Below are 13,248 nucleotides of genomic sequence, written 5' to 3' on the forward strand. Positions count from 1 at the left end.
GGATCGAGCGTGTTGGGCTATGTGGTGCACCCCTGCAGGGAAGTTAATCTATTCGAATAGCCGTGATCTTCGGTAACAGGACGACTTGGAGTTGTACCTTGACCTTATGACAACTAGAACCGGATACTTAATAAAACACACCCTTTCAAGTTCCACAGACAACCCGGTGATCGCTTTTCTACAGGGCAACGAGGAGAGGATCGCCGGGTAGGATTATGCTATGCGATGCTACTTGGAGTTGCTACTTGGAGGACTTCAGTCTGCTCTCTTCTACCTGTTGCAAGACGAAGGTGACCAGAAGCGTAGTCTTCGATAGGACTAGCTACCCCCCTCTTATTCTGGCATTCTGCAGTTCAGTCCACTGATATGGCCCCCTTACACATATCCCCATGCATATGTAGTTTAGTTCCTTGCTTGCGAGTACTTTGGATGAGTACTCACGGTTGCTTTCTCCCCCCTTTTTTCCCCCTTTCCTTTCCTTCTGGTTGTCGCAACCAGATGCTGGAGTCCAGGAGCCAGACGCCACCGTCGACGACGACCCTACTACACCGGAGGTGCCTACTACTACGTGCTGCCCGCTGACGACGACCTGGAGTAGTTAGGAGGATCCCAGGCAGGAGGCCTGCGCCTCTTTCGATCTGTATCCCAGTTTGTGCTAGCCTTCTTAAGGCAAACTTGTTTAACTTATGTCTGTACTCAGATATTGTTGCTTCCGCTGACTCGTCTATGATCGAGCACTTGTATTCGAGCCCTCGAGGCCCCTGGCTTGTATTATGATGCTTGTATGACTTATTTTATTTGTAGAGTTGTGTTGTGATATCTTCCCGTGAGTCCCTGATCTTGATCGTACACATTTGCGTGCATGATTAGTGTACGATTGAATCGGGGGCGTCACAGTTTCCATGTTCGTTGGTAAATAAAATGGAGAAAAGTTACAGACAACATATATGGTAATAATTATCTTATTTCCATTTAATATATGACATGATCTTATAACATAATGATATTTTGTCGAGCTATCGAGCTAAAATCGAGCGAGCCAACATTGGCTCAAGATCGACTCGTTTCTCGGTCGAGCTACGTAAAGTGTTCAAACTCAGCTCATTCCTTTTCGAGTCGATCCTGAGTTGAGTCAAAAAACGAGTCGATCTCGAGCGGCTCACGAGCCTCGAGCTTTTCTTGCAACGGTTTAATTGTGGTTCTCGTGTATTTTTTTAATATTTGAGAGAATTTTGTCATTCAAATATTATTATTTTTAAACCAGATCTTTTTCTCTTTCAAATATTATTACCTCAAAGAAGGTGTATCTATTTATTGTACTTGTTAGCCGTAGGAATCACAGGTAATTACTTGTAAGTTCCTGAGTGCAGTCCATACAAGTTGGCTCAGAAAGAAGACGCAGCCTGCATCCAATTGATGACCGTGTGATTTAGCTCTCTTGCTCGATAGAGAACGTGTCATCAAGATTCATGCCTTGGACGTACTCCCTCCGTCCGGAAATACTTGTCATTAAAATAAATAAAAAATGATGTATCTAGATATATATTAATTCTAGATGCATCTCTTTTTATCCATTTTGATGACAAGTATTTTCGGACGGAGGGAGTATTATACAGCAAGGTGTGCTCCGCCATGCCCATCATAGTTGTTAGAAATATAGTGGTGAAGATATAAATAAGGTAACATTTGAGACTTAAGTGCAAAACAACCAAAGAAATAAGGTTCTCTATCCTTGGTGTGATTTGATGATCCATCCATTCTGTTGGCTTCACTGTTCAAACACAAATCATCTCGTTGCTTGCTCGTCGGCTAGTGGTTGTAGGCCATCCGTCACACGCAGGAGGGCACCGTTGTTGCAGAGCCGAGAGCCAGGGACTAGGGCGATGCTGCCACGTCTGGATCACTCTGATTTTGTATTTTTCCTTGCTTTTTTTCTTAAGCATCAGTACAGACACAAGCGCTCATATACACGCGCATACACTCATCCCGATGAACGCACACACGCACACCCTACCCCTATGAGCACCTCCGAGAAACTGAGCCGGCATATCATCTTGAGATTTACGAAGTCACCGTAGGCACCTCGTCATTGACGAGAACGTCTTCTCCCACTGAAAGCGCATCGCCGGAAATCCTGAAATAAATCCAAGAATAATGCGAGCACCAGGATTTGAACTCTGGTGGGTTGGGGATACCACTGTCCACGTATGCGTGCTAATTTTCTTGTAGGTCGAGTCTTGGTCAAACATACTGGAAAAAGAGTCGTGCTATACACACGACATAAATAGACGATTCATGCACGATGAATGAAATCAGGCCGGACATACGTATGATGGAAAGAGCATCAGCCGCTGGATTTTGTGTCGTGCATACGTCGGGCACGAGGATCGTGCATGGAGCAGTTTCGCTGGAAAAAAAACTGACGCCTTGCGACAGATGCCATATGCACGTCTGCATGACATAGGCACACGAGCGACAAGTGCCTCAGCGGCCTCCCATCAAATCCGAGCAACTAGTTAGAGTGTACCCTCTGGATTGGGGTCATTAGTAGGGAGCGCTCATCCGTTGCCACATGACGTGTGCTGGATGCTTTTGGCATGGGGGCGTTTTTCTGGGTTTTTCTCATTCTCCAGATTTTCTCAGAGTTTTTATTTTTTTTTATTTTTTATTTTCTCATTTATTTTTCATTTCTGGGTGCTCCACGTGTAGCATAAGTGCGTGGGAAGCTCGGTTGCTCTCCTGTAGAGCACATGTGTGCTTCACCCGCAGAAGCATGCACGGCTTAGTTATTTGGGAAGTACTCCGTATGTTAGCCGTAATTGAACCTACATACGGAGCAAAATAAGTGAACTTACACTCTAAAACATGTCTACATACATCTGTATGTTGTAGTCCATTTGAGATGGCTAGAAAAACAATTATTTAGGAACGGAGGGAGTATACATGTTAGTACAGTTTTGAAGCACATATTATTACACTTTGGAGCATATATTAGTACAGTTTGGAAACACATGTCAGTATACTTGGGAGCACAGGTCGGTATAACTGTGCGTCACGCCCATGTGGGGAGTACAGACTAGTACAACTTGGGAGCACATGTTAGTTCACAAATTTGTCCGGAACCTATATAATATGAGATATAGTTTTAAAGATTTTGACAAGGGGAATGTGACGGTGTAAACGGTTTGTAACTTTGCATGCCACCACCGGCTCTCGGAAAGAGGCGCCTTCGCGGAAGAAGCGATCTGTATTTCCTCTCGTCCCTGGCGGCTGGAACCCTAGCCGCTGCCAGAAGAGGCTGATCTTTCAACGCCGTTCTCTGGCGGCTCCCCTCCGCCGGCAATCTTGGTCGTCGGTGGTGAGGGGAGTCGTCGGATCCACGCGTGTGGATCGTTTTTACTCCTTCGTAGTCTAAGTTTTGTTCATCGTCTTTGCTCCGGCGGCAATGATGACGGCGCTGAATAAATATTCTTCGGATCCTTTTCAGACAAGGCCATCGGTCCTATGGTTGGGGATGAATTTGAAAATCGATTTGTTCAAGCAAGGATGGTGTGGCGGTGGCGGCAGCCTCGTGGTGGACCTGTGTCCTCGGGCTCCGTCGTTGCGACGACGTTTGCTCCAACGTCGGCGCGGAGCTTGGGAGGTAGTCCAGAAGCGGATGCAGATTATGCTCTGCATCGACGACATCTGGTAGACGAACATGTGCTGGGCTCGTGGTTCGTAGATGACAGGTATGGTTTCCTCCTCCGGCGTCTTAGCCGTGGTGGGGGTGCCAGATCTGGAGTTCGATGGCGTGTCCCGAGTGTTGCCCCGGTCTGATTCGTTCAACGGCAAGGGCTTCACTTTTGGTGAGCCACCTTGGAGGTCCGTAAAGTTGCATATCAGCGATGGAGCCGCATCGAGCTCGGTGAGGAGGTGATTCATCATTCTTTTCTTTGGTGGCTGGTGTGGTGGTGCCGGAGGAAGGTGACGGGCGTTGGTGTCAAGCTCAGAGATGTTCTGCTATTTTTTCAGTTTTGCCATGTAGGTCTTTACGTGGCTTGTACTTTGTTCTTTATGATATAAATGAGACATGTATTACCATGCAAAAAGAAACTTTGCATGCCTAGTTCACAGGATATTTCATTTTGAAAAAGGAAATTTTACAAGGAAAAAAAACTGACAACCTCCCATTGCAAAAGTACACCTTAACCAGTAATTTCGGCAATCCCCGCGTAAACATGAAGGAGATCCACTCCACGCGATCGATCGGAAACACAACGACACATTACACGCATGCATGCCCTCTTTCAAACTCAACACGCATCACATTTTCTTATTATTGTTCCAACCAAACAAAGGAAGAGGACTACGAACGTATGTACGTAGATACATACGTTCATCCGCGCACATACATAGATCACATGAACTAAACCGGAGATTTATTTTACTCAGTACCCTGGAAGAAGCTAGCTTCCAGATTGATCATGGGTCCTGCTTGCTAGCCAAGCCATAGCCAGCTGCCAGCTAGCTAGTTGTGCACCTCAGTGCGGTCCATGGCCTCCGGGACGTCGTTGGCGGCCCTGCAGCATCGGATGCAGTCGCCGTGGTACCCACGGCGGCAGCAGCCCCACCGGCCGCAGGGCCCGTAGCCGCCGCCCCCGCGGCCCGGGTACCCTCCGCCGCGGCCGCCGCCACCCCAGCCGTCCTGGACGCCGGCACCGTTGGTGGCCACCTTCCCCTCCTTGTCATCTGCACGCGACCACACATATAAGAAGTTATTATGAACACGTACGCACGCGCATGTTGAACAGTACATAGGCGAAGAGCAGGGAAGACAATGGAGCTCACGAGTTTGCTCGGAGGCCGCGGCGGCGAGGAGGACGGCCGACGCGAGGAGAACGGCGAGCACGAAGAGAGCCTTGGTGGACGCCATTGCCGATCGACCTAACAAGAGCTAGCTAGACGGTGGTGAAGAGTGGAGGATGCGTTGCTTGTTTGTGGAGAGTAATGGGCAGGGTGAGGCCTTATTTATAGGGCAAAGCGGGGCACAGGTGAGCATGGGAGCCGGAAGAGATGAGGAGTGGGCGAACGTGCATGCATGCAGCGATCAGATTCACGTGCATGCAGCGACCAGGCAACGCAAATTCCTTGAACGGTTCGTGCAGATTCATATGCGCATCGTTGTGCACACACCCCTTGATTTGTTCCCCATGCGGATATCGTACTTACTGACAATTTTGTAAGAGCTTTACTCCTTTGCCACCAAGGACACAGTGAGCATTCAGGAGTTTTTACATACACCAGACATAAGTGAAAATTTCTTCCTCCCACTCTCAGCTCAAGCACACAACCAGTTCATATATCTCCAGGGCACCCTTGAGTCACTGCAACTTACAAATCATGGTGATCGATGAACATATCCTTGGGGAACATCTTATTCCTCGATCAAGATGTATAAAGAGCTAACAAAGGGCAACAAGCTGCGCCACTTTTCAAAAAGCTCTGGAAGAGTGCAACCATGCTTCGATACAAGATCTTTTTCTGGCTCTTATTGCATGACAGGGTCAATACCAGAAACATGCTTCAACGAAGATCATTTCACTTGCCTTCCTATAATTGTGCTCTTTGTCAAATGAGCACGGAGGAAACATCTCAACATCTATTTTGGGACTGTGACTTTGCATTTAATTGTTGGCAATCCCTTTTGGGTCCCAGACACAGAGGATTCTCCATCTTTGATGAAGTCTCATTTTCCATTCAGACTTTGCCTGCTGCTTTTGCCATGCAAATCATGATTATGGGATGTTGGAACATCTGGATGCAAAGAAATGATAAAATCTTCAAGGCAAAACAGGCCACAATCCAAGCTTGGAAGGCCTCACTCAAGACAGACCTACAGCTTCTGTTGCACAGACTGAAGACTAGATTCAGAGACCAATTTTCCAGCTGGATTGAGCAACATTTAACTTAATAATGCTAGCTTCAGGTTTCAACAAAACAGGAGTGGGTTGAGCCATTCTTTGGTTCACTTTGTATATATTGAAAACTATTTATTTTAATGAAATTCCCATAGAACGATTATTCTCGGCTAAAAAAAAACCAATTTTGTAACTAAACTCATCCACCTCTTTGGTGAAGCGGTGCTTCATCTTACACATTGATGACGACGGATCTCGATGGCATGGCGCAGTGCAGATTCGGCGTCCGATGTGCGCGGATGGACTGGCGCAGGAGGACGACGTTGTCTGGCGTCGTGGTGGCGTCGATGGCAGAGAGACTTGGCAAGGTAGATGCAACAGTACAGCTCTGAAGATGGATTGATGGCAGGTGGCTGCAGCGGCCTCATACCCGACAAGTGTTCTGGTTGAGGAGTGCGCCGGACTGGTGGGTGCCCCATACCCGACAGGCGTCCTGGTTGAGGAGCGCGCCGGACTAGTGGGCGCCCCATACCCGGCAGGCGTCCTGGTTGGGACCTCATGTCTTAAATGTTTAGGTTTGGCTGTGAGGTCTGTTTGGTAGTAGGGCCATACTATCAACATCCCTTCATCAACTGGATGGGAGTAGCGACAGATGTTGCCTAGACGGTGGCTTTAGTCTTACTGTTGTATGACTTTGTAAGGTCTTGTGTGAATAATTAATAAAGTGGCTGCATGCATCGTCCAGATGCAGAGGCCGGGGGTCTTCCTCCTTTTCTAAAAAAAACCTTCGGGTAAACAAGCTCCTCATCTGATGAATCCATCGCGTCCCTACAAATGTAAAAAAGAAGCTACAAAACAGTTTGGACGTTTCATCGAACACATAGTGAGCGAGGCGCATAATGGGCAGACTAGGACTTACTAGGGTGGCATAGGGGAGGGGGGCGGTGAAGCTCTGGGTAGGGGATGACAACGAAGCTCTGGGGAGGGGCCGAACAGAGGACGATAGTGGAGCCCCGGGTGGTGGCACGACGAGGAGGGCGCAATGTGGACACGAGCAAAATAGGAGAGGAAGAAGGTGGGTCGGGCCGAGGGATTGGGGTCGATTTGGGATGGTCTTGGCATGTCGGGTCTGATGTGATGAACGCATGCACACGACCCCTAATTCACCCACATATGAGCTAGGTTTGGGCTGTCGGACATCCCGGACAAATGAATTTTGTTAGGGGACACCACTACAGAAGCTTTTTGTTACACTGTTGCAGAGGCTTTTCTTGATCCTAGCACTATCCGGACTGTCCGCGGGTACCAATTAACGACTTAGCTCGCATTGTGGCAGACGGTTTGTTCGTGCCCCCAAGTTAAACGGAATAGATGTGTTCAAAAAAAAAATTTAAAGAAGGAGAAAATAATGGCAAGCGCATACATACGGCAAATGTCGTACTGTACCCCCATGTACGTACGCGGTCACATGGAGCACACTGCGGCACTGGTCCTACGACTACGAGCACACATCGGAGTGTCGGAAGGAGACCACTTCTCTTTGGCATCTCTGAATTGAGAAGTTTGAATTGGGTTGCCCTGGCTGCTTCTGATTCCCATGTCCGAGCCCATCATCCGTTGTCCCATCTGCACAAACACAGGCATACGCTGCAGCGGTGTCATTCTGCGAACAGGGCCGGTCCTGAAATTTCGGGGGCCCGGAGCGAAACTAGATCCCAATCCCAAGGGCCTTAACATAAACGTAAAAAAAATTCGAGAAAATATGTTGAATTGTGAGCCAAACAAAATATAGTTTTTTTCTCTTATAAATCTCTTTCTTTACTATATATCGAATTGAGATTAACCTAATTTTTGGATCACAATCTAGAAGCGGGTCCATTGGCAAGACTAGCAGATGATTTAAATGCCCATGATCACTGCTTTGATATGTAAAACCTCTAGTGTTATTCCTCCATTTCAAGTATCAGCATGTCACCAAACTAAAAAAATTGATAACCCTAATCATAACTATGTATAAACACTATCTAATTCCCAGCGGCTAGTTGCCACAGTGAATAGGCAACGTTGATAATCATTTATAAATTTTGATCATTGATCATGGTAAAATCTTATAGGGATAGACTACATGTATAAGTAGAGATCAGAGACATACCTTCTGTTCTTTGTAGCTTGTATACATTTTTTGCGGGTCTTTGTAAATTGTCTCCGGAGAGTTAGCATGATCGCACGGGAAGCAGCAGCGTGGTTATCTCCGGCAGCCATGCACGCACAGGGGATTAATATCTATCGCAAGTTCAGAAAAAGGAAGTTGAATATCAATCACCACGCAGGGGGCAATCTGTTCCCTCGCTGTATAGGCCAGTAGTCTCGAGGAAGGAAGGGACTTAAGAGATTTTTATTCATAATTACTCCTAATTAATCCCATACAATAACTGCTATACGTGTTTCCTAATCGCACCTTCGCTGGTAAGGAAGGAAATTAAGAGTAAACATCACCCCTGTTAATTGGATCGTAGATTAAAGAATGAAATAGCGGATTATGGAATGAAATCGTAGCAAAAAAGGGAAAAGGAAATCAAGGACAATATGTAAACTTCAGCATTTGGGGGCCCTCTGGCAATGGGGGCCCGGGGCGGCCGCCCCGTTCGCCCCCCCTCAGGGCCGGGCCTGTCTGCGAACCTAACCCAGCTAACTAGGGCTGCAAAACGAACCAGCTCGAACTCTGAAAAAATACATTAATAACCAGTAAAAAGGTTCGGCTCGGTTCGTTTGTGTTGCTGGTTTGGCTCAGAAATAATTGTGCCATTGTACGAAAATTAGAATTTTGTAAGGTTAAGCTATGTGCAACATGAGAAGGACTGAAGGGTTGAACTATCTTCTCATATCTAACATGTGTATGCGAGTGATGTTCGTGTTCGGTTAGCCAAGTTTTGACATAGCAACAATTGAAGTACTCCATTCACGACTACTCCCTCTATAACTTAATCTAAGACGTTTTTTAACGTTGCCATAGACTCTAAAAACGTATTGTAAAAAGTTACAGCTGTAGTATAAGATGTTTTAGATATTTTAATATAAACTACAAATGAGCGAACAAAAAAAATAAAACATGTACTCACTTCATAACAACATGTTAGACGTTTTTTATGCCCTATGCAAAATTAAAAAGCGTCTTACATTTTTTCCGGATAGAGGAGTATCTGGGAATGAAGGGAGTAGCATGTTTGGAGCTCCGTGTTGACTCGTAAACGCGGTGCCCGGCCGTGCAAAGTGGGCACCACACCGGACAAAAGAAATGTGTCTCGGTGGCGCTGAATAAAACAACCATTCAACAGCACCAGCTACCAACTGTTAGTCTATCATCACTCGCTACTGCTCACTGTCAGCAGAGCAAACGCTCGAGGACGGAAGGCCGCGGCTTCATCGGTGATTCCTGAAGTTGAAGCTCATGGGCTTATCAGGAGGCATGGTGAAACTGTTGCTGTACTACGTGTCAGGATATGATAATCTGCAACACAGTCCGTGCACAGTGACTTAGAGCATCTTCAACCGACACGGGTTACGCGACGCACTATTTTTTTATTTTCATTTTGCAGCACCGAAATAGCATTTTAGCGCGCTCAGCCCGACCTGCAGCAGCCCATATTTTACAGCACGCGCGAACGGACGCATCAAATAAGCAGCGCACGATGTCATTTTCTCCAGCGCGTTGAACCCACTTTGCCGCTCGCGGGATTTTAGCGCGTTTGCTGGAGCGCCAGTTTCGGTCGCGGGCGCAATAGTCATTTTTTCAGCGCGTGGCTAATCTAGCGCGTCTATTGGAGATGCTCTTACCAATTCAAGGAAATTTTCAACAAGATGGATCGCCAATCCTGCATGGAGAACTCTGAACCAGCACATGCCATAGCAACATCGCAATTTATATACACAAGTAGAGAGGGATTCCTCATGGACAATTCAAATGCTCCAACCAAGTTAAAAGACAAGCAAAATCGGCTCGTTTTCCGCCAGATAGCAAGCAAGCAACCGCGACATCAGAAGCAGGGCAACGGACGGGCTCTGGCATATGATGTGTTTGATCTCCAACAACGGTCCGAGCGCTCAATCACGGGGCTGCAGCCTTGATATGTACTCGTCATACAGCTTCGCTGCTCCTTCCAAGTCGCCGAGATCGGCGCAGCAGTCGGCTATCGCGCCGTAGGCCTCGGTGCAGCCAGAATCCTCGCCGGTCTCCTTTGATAGCGCCAGAACCTTGTAGTACCAGCTCATTGCTTCTCTGTACTGTCCCAACCTTTGTAGTGATGCGCCTAAGACAACAAATATCAAGCAAAATTAGGCATCAAATTTCTATTATATAAAACTGGAGAATACATCAAACTCTGGGTGGATATAAATCTTGCTACGTACTACTCCCTCCGTAAAGAAATATAAGAGCGTTTAGTGATTAGTGATCTAAAAGTAATTCCTAGTATATGCAAAGCTGAACGCCTCGAACTATGAAAGCAAACATACATGCAGATAATAATCCCCCTGTGAACACCTTAAGTGCAGAATCCCCATCTATTGGAATAAATAGGATGATGTTTTACTTGCAAGTTAATTACTCCCTCCGTCCAAAAATACTTGTCATCAAAATGAACAAAAAAGGATGTATCTAGAACTAAAATACATCTAGATACATCACCTTTTATCCATTTTGATGACAAGTATTTCCGGATGGAGGGAGTACTTGACAACTGCTCATTCTGATTTCACTCACTACAGAATCTATTCAAGTGGGGAGCAGTAATACAATTGCTTGCAGGAGTAGCTTAAACGTAAGGATGGGGAAACTGCAACCTAGATGAAACAAAGTCAAACATTACACTTATTTCTTGGGATATTCCGACATTCTGCTATTCTACAAGTTAGTCACCAACCTTGTAGTGGCCTAACCACAGAATTATACTCCCTCCGTCCGGAAATACTTGTCGGACAAATGAATGAAAATGGATGTATGTAAAACTAAATTGCGTCTAGATACATCGGTTCCTCCGACAAGTATTTTGGGACGGAGGGAGTACTTACAATGGTGGAGGGTCGGTATTAATTAAATGCACTTTTGTTTATCAGTGAACAAAAACAATGTGATGCATGATTTTCATTATCAGGAACGGGAAGAAATGAACCTAATCCTCGCGCAGCTTTCTTCTCCTCAAAGCGATCCCCTATGCTTTCTGCAAGCTCCAGAGCTGTCTTGAACTCCATTACTGCCTTATCAAGGTCCTGATTCCTCATATAATTCTTCCCATTTTTCAAATTTACCACCAACTGCTGCTTCCTGGGATCAACAATGACCTCAATTTCTCCTGCTCTCCCTACAGGCGCATAAGTAAGGCCGGGGGCAAACGATTCAATCTGTGCCTGCCTTCTAAGGGCAGTATTAATCTGACGAAGTTGATTATTCAATCGCTTCAGTTCGTCCTTTCTTTGCCGTGCTAATAATCCTAGAATGTAACATCCGAGAGGAAAACAAAATTAGCACAGCGTGAGACATCTCTCTTCATCAACTATACATAATAGATACTATCAGTTATGCCTGTGGACATTGGTTTGAGCGTCTTACCACCCACAGCAGCTCCTATTAGAGCGACAGCAATGAAAATCGGCATATTGGCAAAAGAACTAGTTGGTTGACATGTCTCCGCTGATGCCTCAAGAGGCATTATGAGCATCGACATTGTTGAAAGAACAGCAGTTTTCAGCAGGTTAGCATGCACCATTTTCTGCAGGCATAGATTACACAGGCAGATAGTAAAGCACAGTCAATAGCAGAGCTGCATCACAATGTTACGGAAAAAAACAGAGTAACAACCCATAAGTAAAGAGTGTACATTCTGAACAAGATTGCGATTCGCTCTTGAAATGCTACCAGTAAAAATTGCTTCAAAATATGATGGCTGTATTCGATGTGCTCCCAGGCAAGAACATGGCGCAGGACAGTAGCGTCTGCCCCAGGTGGGAGAAACTTTGTCTACTTTAGAAGCCATCCCTCTATGCTAATCGTAGTTTTCTACAAACCACAGTCCACAGCCATGTTCACAAGAAACGCAATGCTCTATTTGGGTGTTGGGCATCAGTTCACCAACTCTACAGTCTAGAGTTTACACCATGACAGAATCCATTTGGTTGTCTTGGCGAGTCAGAAGCAACCCAAACCCCAAAGGACCGTACCTGGTGACCAGGAAGGATTAGCCCGAGCGCGCGCGTCAGCTGCCACGCCTCCCCGTCCCTGGCATCCAGGCGCGCGAAATCGCCGCCGCCGCGAGCCCGAGGAAGGGGCAGGGAGCCGACTCGGAGCGGAACCGCCGCGTCTGCACCCGCACGGAGACGCCGGCATGAATAAATCGACGCGACGCTATCAGAGTGGCGTATATGTATGGTACTTCAGAATCGGGAGCGTTAAGAGTACGAGGGGCTCACCGGAGAAACGGCCGACGCCGGCGACGCTGACGGGTAGAAGAAGAGAGGGACCGGGAGGGCGCCGGGAGGGGTGGCCGGCGCGGCGGTGGCCTGCCGCGCCCCGGTAAGAGGCCGCCGCCTGCATCGCCGTCTCCGGCGGCGCCTCGCGTTGGCTAAGCGGCCGTAGGTGTGGAAGAATGGGGAACTGGGGATGGTGGTGTCACTGTCACGTGACACGCGCCTGCTGAATTGGAACGGCTTGGGAGGTGTGAATGGGCCCGTGGGCTGTGGCACATAGTTTCGGTACTACCTCCGTCTTGATTTACTAGCCGGATAATCCTATTCGATGCATATATGTCCCCGCAGGCGCTATGTACATTTTAGGCCGGCCATTAGCTTTTTCCGATTTTGTACTGGTTTTTAGTGTGTTCATTCTTATGGTCTTCCTATTTTTTACGTCATTTACTTTCTTTTAATTTTATTTGGTTTTTATTTCCTTTTGTCATGTTTGTTCTTAATTTTACTTTTATATTAATTGTTCAGAAATCTTAAATATTTTTGCATTCGCGAACATTATTATGAAATCATAAACATTCCAATTTGTGAGTATTTTTTACAAATTTATGAACATTTTTTGAAAACCATGAATATTTTTGTGAATCGACATACATTTTCTAAAATTAGGAAAAGATTTGGAAAATTCATGGACATTGTTTTGCTTTGACGAAAATTTTCTTAATTGATAAAGATTTTCTGTAATACATGAACATTTTGTGGATTTTCAAATATTTTTTCAGAAATCACGAACATTGCTAAAATTCACAAACATATTTTAAAATTCACTAGCAATTTTTTAATACACAAATATTTTGCAAAATCATGAACTTTTTAAATTTCCCAAACATTT

The 13,248-nt window shown here is 46.1% G+C and overlaps 2 protein-coding genes across 2 annotated transcripts; both read right to left on the reverse strand.

The window, feature by feature from the left end:
* Positions 1-4,287: 4,287 nt before the first annotated feature.
* On the reverse strand, positions 4,288-4,986 carry LOC123133755 (glycine-rich cell wall structural protein). Its single transcript, XM_044553164.1, has 2 exons — positions 4,831-4,986; positions 4,288-4,731 (listed from the first exon to the last, which is right to left on the reverse strand). Exons 1-2 carry the CDS (start codon positions 4,913-4,915, stop codon positions 4,511-4,513), a joined length of 306 nt encoding a protein of 101 aa, XP_044409099.1. The 5' UTR covers positions 4,916-4,986; the 3' UTR covers positions 4,288-4,510.
* Positions 4,987-9,761: 4,775 nt separating this feature from the next.
* On the reverse strand, positions 9,762-12,577 carry LOC123136162 (protein FLUORESCENT IN BLUE LIGHT, chloroplastic). Its single transcript, XM_044555477.1, has 5 exons — positions 12,363-12,577; positions 12,114-12,253; positions 11,506-11,665; positions 11,069-11,386; positions 9,762-10,207 (listed from the first exon to the last, which is right to left on the reverse strand). Exons 1-5 carry the CDS (start codon positions 12,484-12,486, stop codon positions 10,002-10,004), a joined length of 948 nt encoding a protein of 315 aa, XP_044411412.1. The 5' UTR covers positions 12,487-12,577; the 3' UTR covers positions 9,762-10,001.
* Positions 12,578-13,248: the final 671 nt, after the last annotated feature.

This window comes from Triticum aestivum, chromosome 6B, assembly GCF_018294505.1.
Source record: "Triticum aestivum cultivar Chinese Spring chromosome 6B, IWGSC CS RefSeq v2.1, whole genome shotgun sequence".
NCBI classification, from domain to species: Eukaryota; Viridiplantae; Streptophyta; class Magnoliopsida; order Poales; family Poaceae; genus Triticum; species Triticum aestivum.

What these genes read in the sequence shown, in the direction of transcription:
- LOC123133755 (XM_044553164.1), bottom strand. Translation starts at nt 4,915, where the DNA reads ATGGCGTCCACCAAGGCTCTCTTCGTGCTCGCCGTTCTCCTCGCGTCG. An exon ending in CGCGGCCTCCGAGCAAACTC is followed by an intron (nt 4,732 to 4,830) that starts GTGAGCTCCATT and finishes GGTCGCGTGCAG; the next exon opens with ATGACAAGGAGGGGAAGGTG.
- LOC123136162 (XM_044555477.1), bottom strand. Translation starts at nt 12,486, where the DNA reads ATGCAGGCGGCGGCCTCTTACCGGGGCGCGGCAGGCCACCGCCGCGCC. An exon ending in CGGCGTCGGCCGTTTCTCCG is followed by an intron (nt 12,254 to 12,362) that starts GTGAGCCCCTCG and finishes GTGCGGGTGCAG; the next exon opens with ACGCGGCGGTTCCGCTCCGA. An exon ending in TAATCCTTCCTGGTCACCAG is followed by an intron (nt 11,666 to 12,113) that starts GTACGGTCCTTT and finishes CTATGCCTGCAG; the next exon opens with AAAATGGTGCATGCTAACCT.